Source organism: Grus americana, chromosome 8 (genome assembly GCF_028858705.1).
Source record: "Grus americana isolate bGruAme1 chromosome 8, bGruAme1.mat, whole genome shotgun sequence".
Lineage (NCBI taxonomy): Eukaryota > Metazoa > Chordata > Aves > Gruiformes > Gruidae > Grus > Grus americana.
Window position 1 is genome coordinate 4,282,106 of NC_072859.1, and position 21,870 is coordinate 4,303,975.

Sequence of the window (21,870 nt, forward strand, 5' to 3'; positions counted from 1 at the left end):
ACATAGTGTTACCTGCTTACTCCAATCCGCAGCATAAGGGAAATGCATATATTTACAGGGACGAATATTCTGACTGCACGTTCTATCTAAACCTTTCGGTTCAGTTGGTTTGTATCAGCTGATCGATAGCATCGATGTGATTGTTTTGCTCGACAGAGGGCACATTCAAGAGCATTACCTACTGCACGCTCGCTTTGGCAAATACCTTTCCAGATTTTGCTTCTTATATAATTCACCAATTAGGGTTAATCATGTTAGCAGTTCAAAAAGGGTCAGAAAAGGACCCCAAACACACCATATCTTTTTGAAGTTGCAGTCGTCTCTGTGTCCTTTTCTGATTTTCTTTCACACTGCTGTCCAGATTTGCAAATTTGGATGTTCCTTCCTGTAAAGGAATTAAAAGGCAATTAATGGAGGAGCCAAGTGGTAAGCTGGCAACGACCTTTGTGTAAAATAATTGTAAATACACTTAACTAGGCAAGCTAGGCCAGCAAAAATATTTGCTGTGCAGGTACATGCAGGTATACATTCACGTGCTAATTTTCTGGGACTCTAATTGGGAATTTTGGACAAAATCCCACAAGATGACCATAAGGGAATTTTTCTGCAAAATAACTCTACTCCAGCCAAGCTAAGTGCTGCTGAAAATCTCCTGAGGGTTTAAATCCGAGAAGCTTAGATATACTTCAGGTGTCCAGATGCTTCTCTGAACTCTATCCTGACACTCTTGACCTCAGGATTTCTGTTTAATTTCCTAATCAGGACTGCTACGAGTAAACATCTCTATTTTACGTAACGCTTTGTTGTTTTTCTTACGCCGCAACATAGAGATCCAGCAACTGCCCTCTGTGGTTTATTGACTAATCCAAAACCACGCAGGAAATGGAAGCAAAAGGTTTTCATCTCCACAATTCAAGCTTTCCTATGAATGGATGAGCTATTTCACAACAGAGCTGTAGCCTTCATTTCCCTGGATCCATAAGGGATGCTGGGAGTTACTGTTATTTTTTCCAGTGGCCGGATAGATGGAGCATGAATCATTATCAGTATCTTTTCAAGAGACTTGCAAAGATCCTCTCATTACAATGTTTACTTCTCAGTCACGGTTAATGAACGCATCACTCAAATTCTGTATTTCCTTCCTCAGCTGAAAACCAGGAGCAAATGAAAAAGAAGTGGTGTCTCAACATCTTCAAGATACCGAAAGGTAACCTCGAGATTGTCTAACAGCAGCCGGCGGGCAGGCGCAGAAGCTGAAACTGCAGCTCGCAGCAGAGCCCTTCTTTGGGGAGGAGAGAACACAGTGCTCCCTCTCCGTGCCGGCCAACCTGTTTCATACGGCATTTTCTCCGCTCTACGCTTAAATTTTCAGGATGGATAGGCAAGGTCAATCACGGCTTCCCTAGAGAGACTATTTATAGTCAAAGCAAACAAGGACTTTAAGGAGTCAGTGGACATTAACCCTCCGATCAATACAAAACGGTCCGAGACGAGAAGTAGGAGAGAGGTTCTAGCTATTCTGTGGAATTTTTTCTCCTCTCGCTGCTTTCAAACTGTTTTGTAAATCTACTTACAGCAGCTGGAGAGGGTGATTTGGTGGGAGCCAGAACGTCTGGGCTCAGATTGAGTTGTTGTTTTGTGGTTTTAATAGTTAGTTAAATAAGCTATTCTGAACACACACTTTCCCCTCTATGCTTATTATTGTCTCACCTGCTTTAAAATTGAGCTACAGATGTTGATAAATGGATGATAAACAAAACAGACCGACAGGTTTGAATGTGCTCACCCATCATTCCTGAGCAAAACACAGCGTTTCAGATACCAAGGCGAGGGGTAAGGTACAAACACCAGACAGACCGGAGGGAATTGCCAAAACCTAAACTGGTTAGCCAGTTTATAGAAACTTTTGTATGTAAACAGAGAAAACTGCTACAAACATTCCTTAGTTTTTACAGAACGTAACCTTTCCCTCTATTCTTCCCCACTCCTTTCAAGCTCTTAAGCTTGTTGGGGTTCGCCCAGGAGAGCGCACAAGTCAAACTGTTTCAGACAGAGCCTGCTTTGTTGTCCATCTGGCCACACACAGAGCAGGAAGCCTGTTCCTTCGAAATTCCCAGCCCTGTTTTCTAGTTCCAAGAAAGGTACGGGATAGTCGGATAAACATCTTGGTTTAATTCCTCAGCTGAAGCTAAGTGGCATTGTTCCAGTGAAGTCAAAAGCACTACAGTGGTGCAACCTAGTCGAGAATCTCGTTTGGAGCTGCTCTGCACTCACTGGTGCAAACCTGAGGGTGCACGAGCTGGCAGTTCAGCTCCCTGTGCAGAGCAGCATAAAGCCAAAGCGCTGATTTGTCACTCAGCGCAATGGCACTGTGCGGCACCTCTTCACTCTGGTTGTGGCTCCAGCGCTATCCCAGACACGGCGCGCAGAGTTCTTCTTGAGCTAGACATCACCGTGCCCAAGGCAGCATTACCAGCGTCGAGGCTAAGGCTAGCGTGGGTTCTTTCAGGAACAACGAAATCACCTCTGATCCCCGCAGAAAAGCACAAGTTTTACAGACCTGTCTTCCCTGAAGCACCGCATACGGTGGCTCAGGGAGAGATGAGCTTTGGCAGCTGGTTAGAAAAAGCTTTGATCACAAGTCTTGCAACTTGAGCCAATTCTCACCTTCATTAGCAGCTCCCTACTTGTCAAATAATTGTCATGGTCTGAGAAGATATCAGAGAGCTCTTCGAACATCAGCACTATGTCCCTGTACAGGAAAAGATAAAATCATTTAGGTTATTAGTAAGCACTCTAAATCAGATCTGATTACTATTTTTTTTTCCTTCCCATGAATTGTTAACAGTTGGGCATATACAAGATACCACCACCACCACAATGTATCCAATGAGATGCTGCACGTCTACTAGGAACCTTCCTGGGATATTCTGGTGCTCCCAGTAAAGTCAGGCTTTATTCGACAGCATCACAAAGAAATGCCATAGGTATGGAAACCCTGCTCAGGGTGTGCGAACACACCGAGGGGTATGAGATTCTTGTAAGAAAGGCGATAAATGTGTACAAAGGAACAGGACAATAGCTGTGAGAGGTATCCCAAGTACTTCGGTTTTGCCCTGTTCCATGCACTCTGGAAAGCTAGAAGCATTTAAGTGCACAAGTCCCTTTCTCTTGCCCAACACTATAAACACAAGACGGCAATATTTTGATCAGGAACAGGAACGCAGGGCAGCCGAAGGAAAGCCCCACCTCTCTCTAGGGGAAATGCAGATGTATAGTGCATGGCAGAGTCACGCTTTTCCTTGTTTCTCAAAGGCAAAAGAAAGAAATCTATTCCTCCCAAGCTGAACAAGCAGAGCACCATCTTTCCTACACAGAGACTTCTGGTGTCTGTGTGGCCAATTGCACAAAAAGGTATTCCCCTGTAAGAAGTGTTGGCTTCAGTACAGATTTGGATTTTGTAGTTTGGGGATGTATCTTAAGGAAATGTCAGGACCAGGAGAGGATTAGCGAGGGCTTGTAGTAACCTAGACCTCCTCCAACTTCATGGAAGAGAAGACAACAGGCAAGCATCATGGTGCCCTTTCTCTGACCTTCTGAGAGCGCTGTGCATGAGCTGGGTGAGTAGCCAGCCTCATCGTTTTTCAACACAGGTTGTGGAAGATTCTGTATGCTGTAAAGGACAGAAGAGACCCACTATCCCTGAGGACAGGTTATCCCCTTAATGTGAGAGGAACTCACAGCAGACCCAAAAAGGGGTCTGAGCGTCACAGGAATGAAATGTTCTTCTAAGAGAAGAGATGTCCACGAAGGAGCGGAATAGGAAGACTGAGAAGAACAAGATGAAAAGAGGGAGCACTGAGCTTTTTGCCTTTGTTTGAGGCTAGCCTGAGGAGCAGAGGGGGAAGCTTACTTTGGAACACACGCCCAGGTCTTCTTTAGCCGATAGATGGAGTTGGACTGCAGTGCTGAAATGATGGCCCTCAAGGAGGAAAAATTCTTCAGGATCCTACATTCCTGTGAAAGGAGCGGTTAGAAATACAGGAGCATTAAATGTCAGCATTACAAATACGCTAGTGCTCTTCCGTTTGACCGGTGTCATGCTTGCTACACGTTCTCGCTGCTAAGCAGACAGCTGTACAAATATTGAGCATCAAAAATATCACTCCCCCTTACAGCCACCAAACACTTTATGGGCTTTGGCACTTAGATCTTGTTTTCCTCACTTTCATGTATTTGTGGTGATGTTGCAGTGTTACAGCTTCCAGTTCTCCTAGTAAAAATAAAAGTGGAACTGAGTCCATGAAGCCAGGCTAAAAGCACAAATGTTACACTTAAAAAGTTCTTTATACTTACCAATCCCTTCTACCCTTTAGGGGAAAAACCAGGCTTTGCCTCTTTGTATGTGGTATTTAAAATGTAAACCCTCAATCATCTAAGTGTCAATTAAAAATAAAGACATGCAAAGGAATAACCTGTTATTCGAGTATGTGCACACTGTTAAAGAGAAAAACCTTCCCAGCTTTTCCCGAGGTGGAATCAAATCCTAACAGAGAGACTCGTTCATAGACATTTCTCATGCGGCTTCTCTGTGGCAAAAGCTTTGATGGAAAATGACACTGAAAACATTTAATTCTGAAAAAGAAAAAAAAAAAAAAAAAAAAGCAGAGATTCCTGGTAAAGCAGATGGAAGCAAGGAGAGGAGGGGAAGTCTTCAAGGAACTCCTGTAAATCTGTTGGCGGCTCACGAACCAGAGCACAGGCACCACAGACTTAAACTCTTGCAAATACGAGCTCAGACAAACAGGTGTCTGTACACAAACGAAGCAGACAAAAACACATGCCAATCTGACTGGTGCGTGTAGATGAGAACGTATTCAAACTACGATTCCACCTCTGCAAATTTTTATGGGGCTGACAATTACACTAATAACGTCGATTATGTAAAGGATCCTTACAGTGAAAATAGACGTAATTTATTTCCTTTGTTGGACTGAACAAATGGAAAGCAACCTTAGTCGGCCCTCAATGTATCAGCCACTCTGTTCAGGAGTTGCATTAAAATTGACTGAACAACTAAGGGAAGTATGTTTACTCCCATTTATTTACCTAAAACAAAATAAATAAATCTCTGTGCAACTTAGGAGGCTACATTTAACAAAGTCTGGCTTAAGAAGACTGCACGTGGAGCAGGTTAGCAGTGAGGCTAGATAAAGACCAAGTTCAAGATCATGTGGTGGGGCACACGAGACCTCAGAGCTATTTTTGCATGGTTTGGGGCCAAAGAAGCCACCTGACAGCTCTTCTTCACAGACTGACACATTTGAGAGGAAGATCCTTCTTTCTTTATGTTCAACTTGAAATTCAAGCTGAGGAGAACATAGATTAAGAGGCACAAATTCTTAGCATTTCTTTTTTTTTTTTTTCCCCCCAAATACCACAGGAGTTTGGACTGGAAGATCCAATTTGGAAGCATCTTAATTGCATGTTGCATAATTTAAAGCACATTAGGAATTCGGTATTGGATTTTGTGTTCTCAATGATTTAACTGACTGCAGAATAAACTTCAGCAAGCTTTCATTTGTATATAAGAAGAATTTTTAAGGCTGCTTTGAATAACTTGGTTTCCTGCTGTGTCCTTCACAAAGGGAAAACCAGAAAGAATCCTGTGCAGAAGCAACTTTGATTTTAAAAAATTTAGCATAACAGGACATTAATGATTTCATTTTTACTTTTTATTTTGAAAGAAAATATTGCGTGAGTGAAATTGGCTGCTCCTGCTCAGGAACCTTAGATCTGGGTGGAGCGGAGAGGGCTGGCAGTTAGAAAAAGTATTCAGTTTATCTTGTAAACCAAGAAACTGGATCCAAAAGTCACGAAGAGATAACAAACATGGAACTCCATGCTGCTAAGCTACAGAGTTAGCTGTCAGTGAATAACTGCACTTTAATGAGTGGATTATTTTCTAATTCAGGCATCTAACTATTCAAAATGCTCATTTGCATGCACAAAGCAAGCAACTTTCTTCAGAAGTGGGTGGCTAAGTATATATGCAACTAGCTGTTCTACGTGTGCAATTATTTTGTAGAGCGTGCACATGCATTTTTCAAGTGCTTAGCTAAGACTGGAGTATTTAATTATGTGTATAAATTAAGTAAAGGGAGAAGCACTGAATCAACAGAGGTGGAGAACAAAGTTCTCCATCCCCAGAACAAGTACGATGAGCACGGTGCCTGTCCCGGCTTCCCCGAGCCTCCCTGCTGAGCCACGATGAGCAGGAAGCTGCTCCTACTTGCTCGCCCAGACCAGTCTGCCCCATAAGGGCACTGGTTCCCTCTGCAACCGAAAGATCTGTGCGCAGCAAATAGGCATCAAACTTCCCAATCCATTCACACGGGCTATAAAGCAGCCATCAGATGATAACAAAAACCGAGTCGGCGTCAGTGCCAAAAGAGAGGTGAAAGCCTATTTCCCCATACCAGTTTCCTGAACTATGCAGTTGCCAGAGCTTAGGTGCCAGGACTAACAATACCGCCTCTGGAAGCACAGAAGTGCATTGTCAAGGTTGGAAAGCCTCGGTTTGGCTTGAGGTTTTTTTTTACGACTGCTTATTTTTGTATAGCTCGGAAAGAATCCGTGTGATTCTTAAAACAAAAGTCAACACGCAGCCTTATGAAAGCGTTTGAAATGTTCTCTTCAAAAGAGAGATCTAGTTTACTGCCAGCTGCCCAGGGCTCTGAGGGGAGTTAAAAAGGTTACAGTAAAATATTAAAGATAAAATCTAAGAAATTAGCAAACTAGAGTTACGTAAAGAAGGCATGCAAAAGCCTTTCGCAAAAAGATTAAGAAACACACAATCTGCTACAAGACAAAGGAATTGAAGCAGAGAGTAAAAACGCGTTAGAGAATCATGTGAGACAGTGATACAGCAGAAAGGTAAGAAGATGAGGAGAGTGGTGCCATACTGCAACTCTACCTACTTTTTCTGGTCACTGCTTGCGCCTCTCACCTCCTCAAAACCCAGCTGCTTTGTATACCCGATGTAAACTGTGAATAACTCAGTAGGCAAATGACTTTTCAGCCTCAAGAATTTTTCAAAACAAAAGAGTACAAACAATAATTTCATTTTTTCCATGTTAGAGAGGCTTCCTACAAGTTAGCTTTGTCTGCGCTTACTTACAACCTTGTATTTACTTTACTTTCATATATACACACGTATATAAATGTATGGAAACACTAACAGTTGTGCTGTCTTCCACCATACCCAATTTCAACTCTCATGGTGTTGACGCGACGCTCGCTGACCGAACATGAACGGCCGAAGGCAGATAAAGCACAAAGCTTAGTCTGACTGTGCCGCTGCCTGCACCACTGCCAGTCCTAATCCGTTCTTGTTGAACTTGCCTCTGAAAACAAGTCTAACCTTTGGATGATACCAACCGTTGCTTCTTTCACCGATACGAGCAGTATTTTATTCCTAGGGAGGTGAACTGGTTGAATTTATACCTGTCTTACCACAACCATTACATGTATATGTGTGTATGGCACTCCCCACCTGCAAGGCACAGTATGTGCCTCAACCCCATTTCCATGGTGGGGAAGGAACTAAGGAGAGGAAAGGCAATAATCCATCTGCTATTACAAAGAAAGTCAGTCAAAACCAGAAAGAATTAGAGCAAAGATGTTCACTGGCCTGGGACCAACGCATACAACCCCTTTCTCCCCTCCCAACTCCAAGGCACCCGCGCAAGGAACATTAAACAGTCTAGAATAAATGCTTTACATGTGCAATATGAATCCACTTCTCAATGATCTTGGCTCTTTGCTGTCCTTTGAGTTGTTTGCTCTTCAGGATAGTGCTGACAACACATTTGGTAACTGTGTTGAACTGAGCAATGGTGGCTCTGATGGTAGGTGCCAGGTGCTTATATTCTTTCTTATCTCTTTGAGACCAGATGCATCCCAAGCAGTGGTAAGGCACAACTTTCTTGAAGAGCATCTAGAGTGAAATAGAGGTATCTAAGTCAGCAGGATTCTCCGAGATCTCTGTTGTCCACAAAAAGAAATGCATGTTTACAGTACAAATTGGATCTAAATCTAATATGGTATTAAAAGGTAAATATTTGTTGTCTCTTGAAGTATACACTTTGGCATACTCTTTATAGGCTTGATGCCCTAAAGGAACTGTCAGCTAAACAGTCCTGGGAAAATAAGAGACACCTTTGTATCAGTTGCAGAACCAAAGGGAAAATTTTTTACATAATGATATTTTGAGGGAGATGGATACAGACAAAGCAAGCGAGAGCACTACCATTAAGACTGCATATACATCTTTAGGCCAGGCAGCAATGTAGTCAAAATGTGCTAATTCTCAGGTGTCAAATATTAAACTTCACAAAAAAAGGCTACACAGTATACATTCATACTTTAAAAAACCAAAAACAAAACAACCAACAACAACAACAAAAACCCCACCAAAAAACCTTCAGAATGACTGAAGAAAAAAAAAAAAAAAACCAATGAACAAAACAAGTTTGGGTAACCAAGCGGAGCTGTGTTCTGTGTCCCAACAACAGACCTGTTCTGGAACATTATACTTATATTGACATAACTTTAAAAAAAAAAAAATATTTTAGAAGCCCAGCACTAGTTCTCCTAGCATTTCAAGCGGTAAATATACTCTACGTACTGCATCCATGTACGTCAACTGTTCGGCCACAAGGTCTTCTTGGAAAGAGGAGAATTCATCTGGACTGGTGATCTCCAGTTCCTCTTCATCGGATAGGTTACAGGGGGAAGTGATATGGAATCCATCTGTCCAGGGTGAAAAACACGACTTAGTAAATTTATCCAGCAAACAGTGAATCAAAGCAGATGTTTATTTTAAAACATCACTGTATATTTAGAACAGAACGCCCAAAGGGTCCTGCCTGATGTAATGGCCCCACTGTGCTGCATATTTTAGTTAGAAAGATGACAAGCAGAAGATTAAATTGGCAAATAAAAGGTGGAAGAAAAAGAGAGTTAGAGAGAGTTGAGCTGTTCAGGGCCTCTTAGCTGAGAGGTGGCTTAATCCATTCGCTAACCATTCTTCTGGAAGAAAAAATACCACCCCCACCAAAAATTCTTCATTAACATTGCAGTATTTTGTTAGTCTACTTTTCAGTAATTATGCATTTTATAATCGGGGCGGGGGAATCAAACTGCAAAGGGAAGAGACTGCAATTATATTCCCAAAATACTGCATTAGGAATGCTCTTATATCCAGAGTTCATCTCCCACGTGTGGAAATAAAAGGAGGTATCAGATTTTCTTGGTGCCATTCGTGCCTTCGCAGGGCTACGTGGACTATATTGAAGAGAGTTTATTCCAGCATCCCTCACCTTCCCCCTCTGGGAATTTTTCCCAGAAGAGGCAATACAGTGAGCACCTGCAGCATTCAGCTGAACGCTGCTTCTAAATTTGCACCGGGCAGCGGGGACGAGGTGAGAGGGGAGAGCTCTCCTCATCGAGGGACCCGATCCAGTGCAGAAGGGATTTCCCAGATGTTCCCATGTCACCTTTTGGCTCCCACAGGTTGGGAACGAAGCCACATTAAAACACAAAGAAATATGCCCTTGTTTCCCATGGTACAGGAGGAAGTCAAACAGAAAATCCCTGAAAATAAATCCTCTTCCTAATCCCTTTTACTATAAGGCGATGCTAACTCCAAAAACTGGGAGAAAAATAGAAAAAGAGACAGACTTGTTGAAGACTAACGACAAAAGTATGAGTTTACTACTAGGGAGATTTCATTAACAAAAGCAAGCAGCGCATTCCAGAGCACGTTATGCAATACTTCATATCCAACTAAAGCAGAACGGACATTAAAGCAACAAAAGGAGATAAAGTGATACTTCATCATTGTTTTTTGAAATACTTCGTTCTTCTTTTCTGCATTAATTAGCAATGTCTAATCATCAATGTAAACTGCTACAGTTTTGATGTAACAAATTATAACTATAGGCTGTATCCAGATTTCCATCTGTACATTCCAATTGCACAATTTATTGACAGAGCTAAACGCGATAAATGGAGACCTCTGTTCAGGCTTCATTTTTCTGTGGCTGTTTTGTAACAATATGCATAATTAAATGGATTTCTACTGAACTGTTACAAGAGTCACACTTTTTTCCCCTCTCTTTTTGGCTACGTAACTCCTCGTTTTCCTTTCAGTTCTTGAAATTCAACCGAAAAATCCTCATCGCTGAGTTGCAAGCCTACTCGAAACCTCACAGCGCCCTTTAAATCAGGTCCTGGAGTACAATCCAAGATTTTCCTTTTCTTTTTTTCATGCCTTTTTTTCTCTCACCTTCATAAATGTGTAACCAGTCTTCTCCCTACTCCCCAAGAAGCTGGAATCCCCTGGTACTCAAGTATCTCGTCCTCTTCAAATCGCTCTGATCCATTTAGCCCTCTCAAAGCCCAACTGCCCTCTTGACTTCAGTGAGAGCAGCCACGCGCCCCTTCTGAATTTGCAGTTTCTGACTCACCTTGCTTTTTATTGCTCAAGCTGCAAGAACTGAGGCCAGGAACAGCTTTTATTATCTATGTATTTGGTGCTACAATCTAATCTGCTGGCATGGCTGATGGCAGCACTGAATGGAGGTCTGATTACCCAAATCTGTAGGATTAGGACCGAAATTTGTAAATTCATAGCATGGTGTGAATGCTTTAGAACAATAATTATCAGCGAGTCTTGATTGCAGACAATGCATTAAGAGCTTTGAAAGAAACCTCTGAAATGAACAAAGGTGGGGCTCTGATAAAGTAACAACTCTCGAACTCTTCTCTGCAGAGCCTGCAGGTTAATTGTGTTCTCCTCCTCTGATTTTATTCTAATTAACAGCCTCTATTCTGCCACAATTTGAAAAATGTTATCATTCAAATTGACCCATCCATAACTCAGAAAAGAACCCTTTCAACTGTTATTCGAGGAAACAAATGCAGAAGCAGAGCTCCTGGGAACTTCTGCTCACTTTGAACAACAAACGGACCCAAAGATAGCTCTCGTGCGCTTGCTTTGTTTGACCTGTGGGAACCAAACCCAGGAAGGGACGTCAATAGGCACATATTAGCAATCCTGCTCGCTTACCTGGCTTCAGTAAGGAAAACGCCTGGGCTCTGTGTGGCACGCCTTTTTATGTATGTGTTAATGACCGAGTTAACTTGGCATTTCACAATATTATGCATTGACGTAGTATTTCTGGAATATCCAGCAGATATGATTTTTATGGGATGAAATCCCCCCCCCGTCATTTCCTTTATCCTTTATTACACAAATTATTCCCTCTCGCCCCTCTACCAAAGCTGGAAGTCGATTCTAGTTCTCCTTCACACACTACGCGAGCTCCTATGACTTTTCAGCTTATGCCGCAGGAAGCTTTCTGACCAGGATAAGGGCATGTGTCAGGCTTGACGCTGCACACAGCGTATTTGTGTTACTACAGTTCACTATTGTCTCAGTAGATTGTGACCCCCAATAACGTAAGTTTTTCCTCTGTCCTTGAATACCAGCAGCCGGCCACTCAAATAGGAAAAAACAGCCACAGCCACTTCCTTTGACATGATGGTAACGAGGAAGAAAAGCTTCATGACAACAAGGCTTCTGACTCAAGCTGTATTTTGTCACAGCTCTGTATTTTGGGGTTTGTTGGTTTGGGCTTTTCTGAGGGGGGTGTTGAAATGAGAAGACCAGCTAAAGAGCAGCTGTGTGTTTTAATTCAATGACATGGGAAGTCTGCTGCCAATTAACCACTTAGTTGCTGCAGCGGTCTCAAAGCTTTGGCTAAATGCTAGTGCAGTGCTGGATTTCCCAATCCACCCCAGAATGAACAGGCGTAGGCACTACACTGTACGACTACTTCATCCTGCACAGAACCTCCAGCCTCACAGGGACATGAGGTGGGGTGACCCTGGCTGGGGCCAGGTGCCCCCCAGAGCCGCTCTCTCACTCCCCTCATTCACCAAACAGGGGAGAAAAGGCATAACGAAATGCTTGTGGGTCGAGAGAAGGACAGGGAGAGATCACTCACTAATTATCGTCACGAGCAAACTAGACTGAACTTAGGGAATTCATCTAATTTATTACTAGGCAAAACAGAGTAGAGGAATGAGAAATAAAATCAAATCTTAAAACACCTCCCCCCACCCCTCCCATCTTCCCGGGCTCACTTCACTCCCGGCTTCAACCTTCCCCCCCTCAGCGGCACAGGGGGACGGGGAATGGGGGTTACGGTCAGTTCATCACACGGTGTTTCTGCTGCTACTTCCTCCTCAGGGGGAGGACTCCTCTCATCGTTCCCCTGCTCCAGCATGGAGTCCCTCTCACGGGAGACAGTCCTTCACGAACTGCTCCAACGTGAGTCTCTCCCACAGGCTACAGTCCTTTACTAGCTGCTCCAACGTGAGTCTCTCCCACAGGCTACAGTCCTTCACGAACTGCTCCAACGTGAGTCTCTCCCACGGGGTGCAGACCTTCAGGAGCAAACTGCTCCAGCGTGGGTCACAAGTCCTGCCAGCAAACATGGTCTGGCATGGGCTCCTCTCTCCACGGGTCCACAGGTCCTGCCAGGAGCCTGCTCCAGCGTGGGCTTCCCATGGGGTCGCAGCCTCCTTCAGGTGTCCCCACCTGCTCCAGCGTGGGGTCCACCACAGGCTGCAGGTGGAATCTCTACACCCCCTCATCCTTCCTCCATGGGCTGCAGGGGGACAGCCTGCTTCACCATGGCCTTCACCACGGGCTGCAGGGGGATCTCTGCTCCGGCGCCTGGAGCACCTCCTGCCCCTCCATCTGCACTGACCTTGGTGTCTGCAGAGTTTCTTACACCTTCTCACTCCTCTCTCTGGCTGCAAAAGCTCTCTCCCTCTAAGTGTTTTTCTTCTTCTTAAATATGTTATCACAGAGGCGCTGATTGGCTTGGCCTTGGCCAGCGGCGGGTCCGTGTTGGAGCCGGCTGGCATTGGCTCTGTCAGACACAGGGGAAGCTTCTGGCAGCTTCTCACAGAAGCCACCCCTGTAGCCCCCCCCGCTACCAAAACCTTGCCACACAAACCCAACACAGGAGATTTTTTTTTTTTTTAAAGAAACAAGAAAAAAGCCACTGGTGAGCCTCACAATATTGTGATGAGAGTTGATAGATGTACGCCACGTAAACCCCTGTGGTATCATACAGTTTGGGAGAACAGAAAGACAGAAGGAATAGTAACTTACCATCGTTTTCAACTTCTTGGTTCTGGAACTGCTCCAAGAGGTTCTGCGCCCTCTTCTCCGGGTCAGAGCCGGGTATATTCTTCTTCAGGTAATCCAGCAACTTCAGCAAACACGGGTAGTCGGGCGGCTCTCTGAAATCCTCAGAGCACTGATCGAGCCAGGCCCGTAAGATTGATGCTATCGCACTAAGAGGAAATACACAGAGAACACACTGGTTGTATACAGCGTGTATTGATGCAATCACATGTATTTGTATCTAAAATAAAAACACTGAGACATTCATACCCCACGTGAAGGCAGTATGAAGACTTTTTTGAACACGAAATTTATATGAAGACTTTTTTGAACAAGGAATTTAATTTGTTCTTTTTATGCATGGAATCTTAAGATAGCACTCAGATTTTGCCAGGGACTTCAGTGAAGTTGCTCATGATTTGCACTCCTACAAGTGGAGTACAATTAAAGCCTCAAAATGCAAACTAATAAAGAATCAAAGCCATTTAAGGTGTATTGAGACCCTTCTATTAAATTCAAAATATCAAATAATGATAGATAAAGCAATTAAGATAGCAGAGTAGACTATTTCAGTTGGAAGGGACCTACAACAACCATCTAAGTCCCACTGCCTGACGATCTCAGGGCTGACCGAAAGTTAAAGCCTGTTATTAAGGGCATTGTCCAAATGCCTCAAACACCAACAGTCTTGGGGCATCGACCACCTCTCCAGGAAGCCTGTTCTGTGTTTGACCACCCTCTCGGTAAAGACACGCTTCTTCATGTCCAGTCTGAATCTCCCCTGGCACAGCTTTGAACCATTCCCAGGCGTCCTGTCCCCAGATCCCAGGGAGAAGAGCTCTTGTCCCTCAAGAGAGTCACCAGCACCTCCCAGTTTGGTATCATCAGCAAACGTGCTAATCGTGCGTTCAACTCCTGCATCCAGATCGTTGATAAATACATTGAACAGCACCGGCTGCAGGATCGAGCCCTGAGGAACACAGCCTCCAGCTGATCCCCAGCCAGATGCAGCCCCATTCACTACAACCCTCTGAGCCCTGCTCTTCAGCCAGTTCTTCACCCAGCACACTGTGAACCCACTCACCTCGCAGTCGGACAACTTGTCCAGAAGGATACTGGGTGATCAGCAGCAGACACCCACTACAACATCCCCATTGTCTTCCCTCCCCCAAATCCTTACCCTGAGGCTCTCAACCACATCATCCCTAACCGTAAGGGCTGTGCAACCAAACCTCTCCCTTACATGCAGTGCAACACCTCCGCCTCGCCTGGCTACCCCTCCTGAACAGCCTCCACCCCAGCACTCCAATCGTGGGACTCGTTCCACCAAGTCTCACTAATACCAATATGATATCGTAGCTCTGGGAGCAGACCAACACTTCCAGTTCACCCTATTTGTTTCTCATACTGTGTGTGCTGGTGTACAAGCATTTCAGATATGCTCCTGAGCCCTCTGCGCTCCCAGGAGTGGTGTAAATGTTCCCACTAGGACTGCCACCCTCAGGTGATGCCACGCCAACCCTTGGCTTACCCCCTGCAGTCCTGATGGGATTCCCTTTCCCCACCGATTCTGGTTTAAAGCCCTCTTGATCAGCCCCACCAGCTTACACCCAAAGACCCATTTTCCCCATCGGGACAGATGGATCCCCTCAGACCCCAATATACCTTGTCTCTCAAAGGTTCTTCCACGGTTTAAAAACCCAAAAGTTTTGGTGCAGGCACCACCCTTGGAGCCAGATACTAAAATCCTGGGCTCGCCTGTTTCTTCCAAAGTCTCCCCCTATTACTGGGAGGACGGAAGAAAACACACCTATGCTCCTGAATTTGTTAGCATTCTTCCCAGGGCTCTGAAGTCTCTTTTGATTGACTTCAGACTTTTTGTTGCGACATCATTTGTACCCACGTGAAAGAGCAGACACGGATAGTAGTCTGAAGGTTCAACTAGGCTCCTTGGTCTTGTGGTGACGTCCCTAATTTGGGCCCCAAGGAGGCAGCAAGTTTGCCTGAAAAGAAGCTCAAGTTTGCAACAGGCGCGGAGGGAATCGCCAATAACCATAACTCACCGTTGTTTCTTCTCGGTGCTGGCCTTAATGCAGGTCTTGTTGCAAGGGGGTTGGTCCCTCTGGCCTTGGCAAGACTGCTTGCCCAGGTTCCTCCTCTTTCTCATTACACACTTCATCTACCGTACCCAGGGCCTCGTACCTGTTCTGCAAGGGTATCTTAGAGGGTAAGGAGGGGTTTCTCTTCCTGCTTCGTGCTGTAACCCTCCTTATCCCTTGTGACACTGCCTTCCTCCTGACACAAAGCAGATCCAGGACTTGCCTCCATAGTGGCCGTGCTGAGTTGGCTTCTATGCATCACAGACGGCAGACTACGGTTCCATTGATCGGTCTCCCTCTCAGACTCTAAAATACTCCTCAGCCTGCCCACCTCCTCCTGCGGCTCAGCCACCAAGCAGAGCAGTTCATCAGTCCGGTCACACCTCCCACAGCCTTGCTTGCGATCGCTTTCCACCTCTAGAAACATGCCTTCATACATCCCACAGCCGAAAACCTGGGTGGTGGCATGCTTGAACGGGAGCTCTGTCTGTGTGGCTGCATTGGTTCTACCAGGTGCTACAAGCTCAGGAGAAGCAGAGGACACTGCATTTTGCTGGCCTGTCGCCATGCTGCCGCACGCCTGCCCTCTGGGAAATGTACGTGCTCCAGCATCTACTGCAATCACCTGGGCTGCTTGTTTTAGCCTGTTTAAATCTCCCACACTGCCTCTGCTTGACCACCTGTATCCCTCGTGTGTCCCACCACTGCTCGCTGCCGCCACCGCCGGTGCTCCTCGCGCTGCTCTGACGTCCGTTGCAATCAATAATAATAGAAATAGCCCTCTCCCAAGTAGGTAAAGCCAGCACCTCAGCTGCAAACAAATCATTTTCTACTACTGGCATTTAGCTATGATCCTGCTTCCCCATATTGCACCATTTATCAAGCTATCAAAGCAAGACTTGCAAATTACCTCGGAGTTACGCTTTGTTTAATCAGTTGAAGTATCTTTGCTTAGCTGTACCATGACCGCGTTTGAGTAACTACCCAACATTATGCACACAATCAAAAGCAGAACATAATTTCTTAATTCCCTCTTGTGCCAGTGGGAAAAGCTGTGGCCCGGCGAGGCTGCAACGTTTGCTCCGTTACCGCTCCCTGGGATGATGTGGGAAAATAGCAGGGAGGAAATAAGGCATTTGTGGCTCCTTCAGGGTAGCAGCTTCCCAGTGGAAGTGCTAAATCAAACGCTTCCTTTGGTGCCCTTCCTCTCATCAATCGCTGCTGGCGAGGCTGGGGACCAAACTGAAGCTGCATATTCCTCCACGCTGTATTACTCATCATCTGCTCTCTCAGTAGAAAGATTGCCTGTTCATGAAACCTTGGGTTCTACGAAAAAGCAGTCCAAGCCTGAACCTAACCCCCCACGAGCACACACAGTTAGTGAGATTGCCTCATCTGTGAGGATAAAACCCTAATCGCAACACGTGCAGCACTATGCCGCCACCGCCCAGCATCAAGTTTGAAGATAGCTGAACCTATCTCGCTAATCTTAGGATGAAATGCGTAACAAAAACCAGATCAGCAGAATGTGGATTTTACCCTTAGCCCACAGACAGGGGCGGGCTGTCAGATTATACCACGCAAGAAAGGATCTCGGTCATGCTGGTGGTGCAGGAAAAGGATGCTTAAGGGGTTATAGGAGATTTGGATCTCGTTATCCCGGACCTTCTTAGACCCACGCAGCTAAAACGACAGCGGCTGCAGAGAACTGCCCAGGGACAATCCTGCTACAGACCGAGGGGGATGAGGGGAAACCAGAGCTCATGAATCAACACGGTTTCCACCCTGCCTGAAACAGAGGGAAGTGATCTGTTTATCTACTTTTCCTGCTTTACATTGGTTTTAACCCACACCCACATATTAGATTGGTGCCTAGATACTGCCCAAATGTATGCTTATGGGAATTTCTTTAAATCCTGTCTTTGCAGGGATTTGTCATCATTTCAACCTGATTTTGTAAGAAAATAAGACTTCGAATTTATGCTAGACTTTTCCAGAAATAACTTAGAATGCTGTTGACAAATTTCAACTAAGTGTGGAAAAACTGGAAAAAGCCTGGAAAAATACCAAATTTCTTCAAGCTTGAAGAAAATTCAAGCCTGGATAAAAAATAATGATCAACTTAATTTTTTTTTTTCTGCTGCAGGAAAGACTACGAGATCTTCGGTTCTTCACAGCACGGTATATAGCACGTATATTTTGATGCACTGGCCACAGCACATATCACAGGCTGAGAAGACACAGATGGCATTTCAAAACGCTTTTGAAAAAGAATTTTGTTTACCTGAGCTGACAGAGGGATTAGAAAAAAGGACTTTTGGGAGCAGTGACTCAACATGACACACTGGCCATGGCCACTGTCTCATGATCACCTACTGTGGTGTTCAGAGCAGGGCATAATGTGACAGGGAGAAAGGCCCTTGATCCGCAAAAAAAATCTAAACCTCTGGAGAAAAGGAAGTCCTGAAGATTTCCTCTGCGACACCGAAACCATCCCTGTATTTCCAATCTCTTCCAGCCAGTAGTCATAAATGCTGTGGCAGGCACAAGAGGTGACTTACACGGAAAGGAGGGGAAGATGTTTAGGAGAGAATTCAGACAGTTTTGTAGGGAAGCAGAACTCATGAGCTCCACTGCCACCAGAAAAACAGCTGAGATGACCAAGCGGCAGCAGCCCTGGTTTGCAGCAGGTCCTATTCAGTTCCGCAAATGCTTACGGCTGTGCTGCGTAGTTAGCCGAGAGAGCTTAACCCTCCAACGACCATCTTTTTCACACCCACAGAAACCTTCCCTGAGACCTATTGCAATAACCCTGTTTCACAAGACCTTCATGCACTAACAGCATCCCACACTCCCAACGCTGTTCCACGAAGAGCCATGCTTTCAGCAAAAATAAACTCTAACCACGAGTATCCAGTTAGAGACGCTGACGTGTTGGCTCAAAGAGCATCTGTGTTCGGTACTCAGGACAGTCAGGCACTTGGCTTTCAAAGTTCAAATCCTCAAAAACAGGGATGTAGTAGCTCCAGGTCTATCATGTTAATAGCTGCAAAATGGAAAGGAAAGAGCCTGCAAGGAGGACCTCTCTTTCCTCAATTTATGAGGTCATGAGAAGAATTCAAATATGAAGAGAGGTTTCAGATGCAGGCAAGGAGGAACCCAAAAGCCAACCCAGAAAGCTCTCATATCAGAGCCACGTACAAATACTGGCACAATTGTTCTGCAAGTAGGGAAACCACAGCAATATCTGGTTAACTCAGCCGCTCAGGGGAACTCAGAATAAACCAATAGTTAAGGAAGAGTAAAGATAGCTTCTCCCACTCTCCTTGTCTCATTTTAACCATACGGGGTTTTTTCCTCAAAACTCAATTAACTTTTAATCCCACACAGACGTCATTTTACAAGTTCTATCCACTTTAGTCCGTTGTTTCTTCTGTTTCCTTCTCCGATATTGTGGCAACTTCAGACGTTTAATTAGCAAGAGTATTTGGAAAGCTGTCAGTAATACTGTTTGGTTAGGCTTACTGACAGGAGAAACTCTGGAATTACAATTTTAAAGGTACAAAAAGTATTTACGACCAAAAATTAACACGCAAACATGTTCTGTATTTCAGGTTTCATTGCAAACATGAAACGCAGATTGTGCAGCTTGGAAAACTCTCTTCACATTTGAAAAATGTTTTGGAATGAATTTTCACAGCTCTGCTCAGACAAGCTTCCGCCTTACGTGCAACAAGACAGACCTTTACGTTTTGGGCCCATGGTAGCCAAACTTTCTATCTGGAGCTTCAGGACCATTTTTCGCAGTCAGGATGGGCGTCACACGACAGCCAGTGCTCTACCACCGTTGTGGTGAAGCCACCAGCTCCGTGTCCCAAGGCCGAGAAAGACCACAACAGATGCCCACGGCGATGCTCCCAAGCCCTTGCGTTTTTAATCATCTCCTGTGGTCCTGCACATACCCAGCCCCCTGCATCACAGCGGCACTTACAGCCACAAATGCTGCTGTCCTACATCTACTCTATTTTCATTTTTTTTTCCACCGCAGGCAGGGGAACACCGTACCTCGCTCCATGCCCTAAGAGTGTATTTTCTCATGCTCTGTACCCCCTTTCCCCACTCACGTCACAAATTCACCATCATCCATCCCTACTGGCTCCACCACCAGAAACTAGGTTGGGTATTCTTTTCTTATGAGCATTTACCAGTTCAGCAATGATTTGGAAGAAGGAGCCTCTCCACAGGATAACTTCTTGTACTAATATTGTTCACACACTCCTTATACTAAGCTCAATTTCCAGAGGCTTGGTCGATGGCCACTTTCATAAGCTGAAGAATAAACAGATTTTAAGACAGACCCAGTCTCCCAGAGCAGGGTGAAGAGTTCACAGCCATTACAGACACTGATTTTTGCCAGCAAAATCATTTCAGTCAAGAAGGGAAATAGGAAAGAGAAAAAAGGTACACTGTGCCCTACTGACCTCCTCTCGCCTGTTTAATTGGTGCGTCGGGGAGGGCAGCTTTCTGAAATCAGGCTGGAGAATTGCCCATATCTTGCAGTAGCTTTACATTTGCTGCCCTTGAAAAGAAACTCCCTGTACTCGACAGACCCAGAGAGAGATAGGAACGGGAGCCTTCCAAGATTTCAGACAGGAAAGAAACATCACAGACTACATTTTTCATGGGCTGATTATGAGCTATAAATTTTTCCTTTCCTGTCTATAAGGAAAAAAAAATAAAAATCTTTTTAATGTTTAACTCCTGTCCTGCCAACCACAGGCTCTGGGATCTGGTCAGCAATGCTTTCAAGTTTCACATCTATCACAAAGTCTTCTCATTTCCGTACCACCTTTGCTTGAAGCCCGTCTCTGAAGGTTTCGGTCTCCAAAATCTCTCTACCGTTAGGTGGAAGACGCGTATCCGATTCCACTGTTTACAAGCTGGGAACACAGAACTACTCATCCACTCACGTTTGCCCATGAGGTACCACAAAACGTGATGAGACCATGGCAGCTCCAAGTCTAACATCTCTGCTATCTGAGCTAGCAGGGCACAGAGGAGGTGGAAAATGAGGCTTTCATATCACACAGCCACAAGTGATTCAATAGATTACACCGAAATTCTGCGTAGTCTTTTCTCAACTGGGAAGACAGCTATAGTACTGGTCCCACAAGAGGTCTGCGTATGAATTAGAGATCCTTTCTTGCCAAAAAGGCAAAAGCAATGTTTTCTTTCCCACCACAATTATTTCTAAAGAATGAGTAGAAGGGAATCTCAACAATTAAGGAGAATAAGGCAAACCTCAGTTGCAAAAAGAGGTTAAATGACTGATTTCTTATGAAGTTAGACAGGAACATGCACAAAACTATCTGTAATTTGCCAAACACATACTTAAGACCATTGATGGAATAATCTTTACAGACGGCTATTATCTCTCCTCCGCTGTCCATGCAATAGCTTCCAGGCTTGCTCACACAGACTAAATTAAGCCAGCTGTATTTTCTCAGTTTTGCTTGTTAAACACCACCACAGGCAGTTAAATCTCAGCTTTGAATCAGGCTTACAATCTATGTAAAGCACAAGCAAAGGTTGATGTAAGGGTAGCTTCTCATACCCCGTCCCTTTGTAAATAAAGTGCTGATGGCTTCCAGCAAGTGATCTGCTCTTCTTTTGATTTGGGAAGAACTGGTTGAATAGCACACGGGGTTGGTTTTTGCTGGAACGCATGTAAAGTCACTAAGGGAATAGCTCTGCTGCTAGCTGTTCTTTGTTTTAATTGAGATGCCAATCATTATTTTTCTTTGCTCTTCTAATTATTCTCTTTTGCTTGGTTCTGGTTGTTTTCATAACTCTCCCACTCTTCCATTGCTTATACTGCCCTGCGTTTGACTCCGCTTCTCACGTAACCACACTGATTTCTGCTGTTGTTTTAGCTTAATCGGCTTTACTGGAATGAATGCTGATTGTTGCTCTCCCAAATGCATCTTAACTGCTTCCCACCATGGATTTCCCAGGCAATTTTTTTTTTTCCCTAGCCAATTTTCTTCCATTTGTCTCACATTCCTTTGGTGTCTGTTCTCCTGGAGTACTACGCTTCAGGACCAGTTTTATTTCTGCAGCACCGTAACTGTGCACGTTGTTTTCCAGCAGGACTGTTAACTTCGGTACAACACAAAAGACAAGTTTTCTGTTGGGAAGGTCTAAATGCACAAGAAGCCATGGGACAATGTTTGTTTATCGCAATGAGAAACTCCAAATGTTGCAGTATTACACTGAAGGTTTTGGTATTTGCTATTTTAATGCAGAAGAGGAGGGGTAAACATGCAAGCCACGCTGTGTGATAACCAAATAGTTCCTTAATTTTCTTTATTTCAAGTGTTTTACCCAATTACTGTGGAATGAAAGGAGGAGATTTCAGTTTAGCGTCAAGTTGCTTTGTCTGCGGTTTTCAAATGCACCACGTTGCAGGTTTTAATAACAAATAAATTCCACATTTTGATAATG

General features: G+C 44.6%; 1 protein-coding gene across 1 annotated transcript in view; it reads right to left on the minus strand.

The window, feature by feature from the left end:
- Positions 1-21,870, minus strand: part of RGL1 (ral guanine nucleotide dissociation stimulator like 1) — an 81,869-nt gene that overhangs the window by 13,525 nt on the left and 46,474 nt on the right. Inside the window, exons 5-10 of the mRNA XM_054832965.1 lie at positions 13,253-13,437; positions 8,690-8,814; positions 7,784-7,999; positions 3,914-4,017; positions 2,668-2,752; positions 296-385 (exon numbers count right to left, since the gene is read on the minus strand). Coding sequence (XP_054688940.1) covers positions 296-385; positions 2,668-2,752; positions 3,914-4,017; positions 7,784-7,999; positions 8,690-8,814; positions 13,253-13,437 — 805 coding nt within the window. The remainder of the gene's footprint in view (positions 1-295; positions 386-2,667; positions 2,753-3,913; positions 4,018-7,783; positions 8,000-8,689; positions 8,815-13,252; positions 13,438-21,870) is intronic.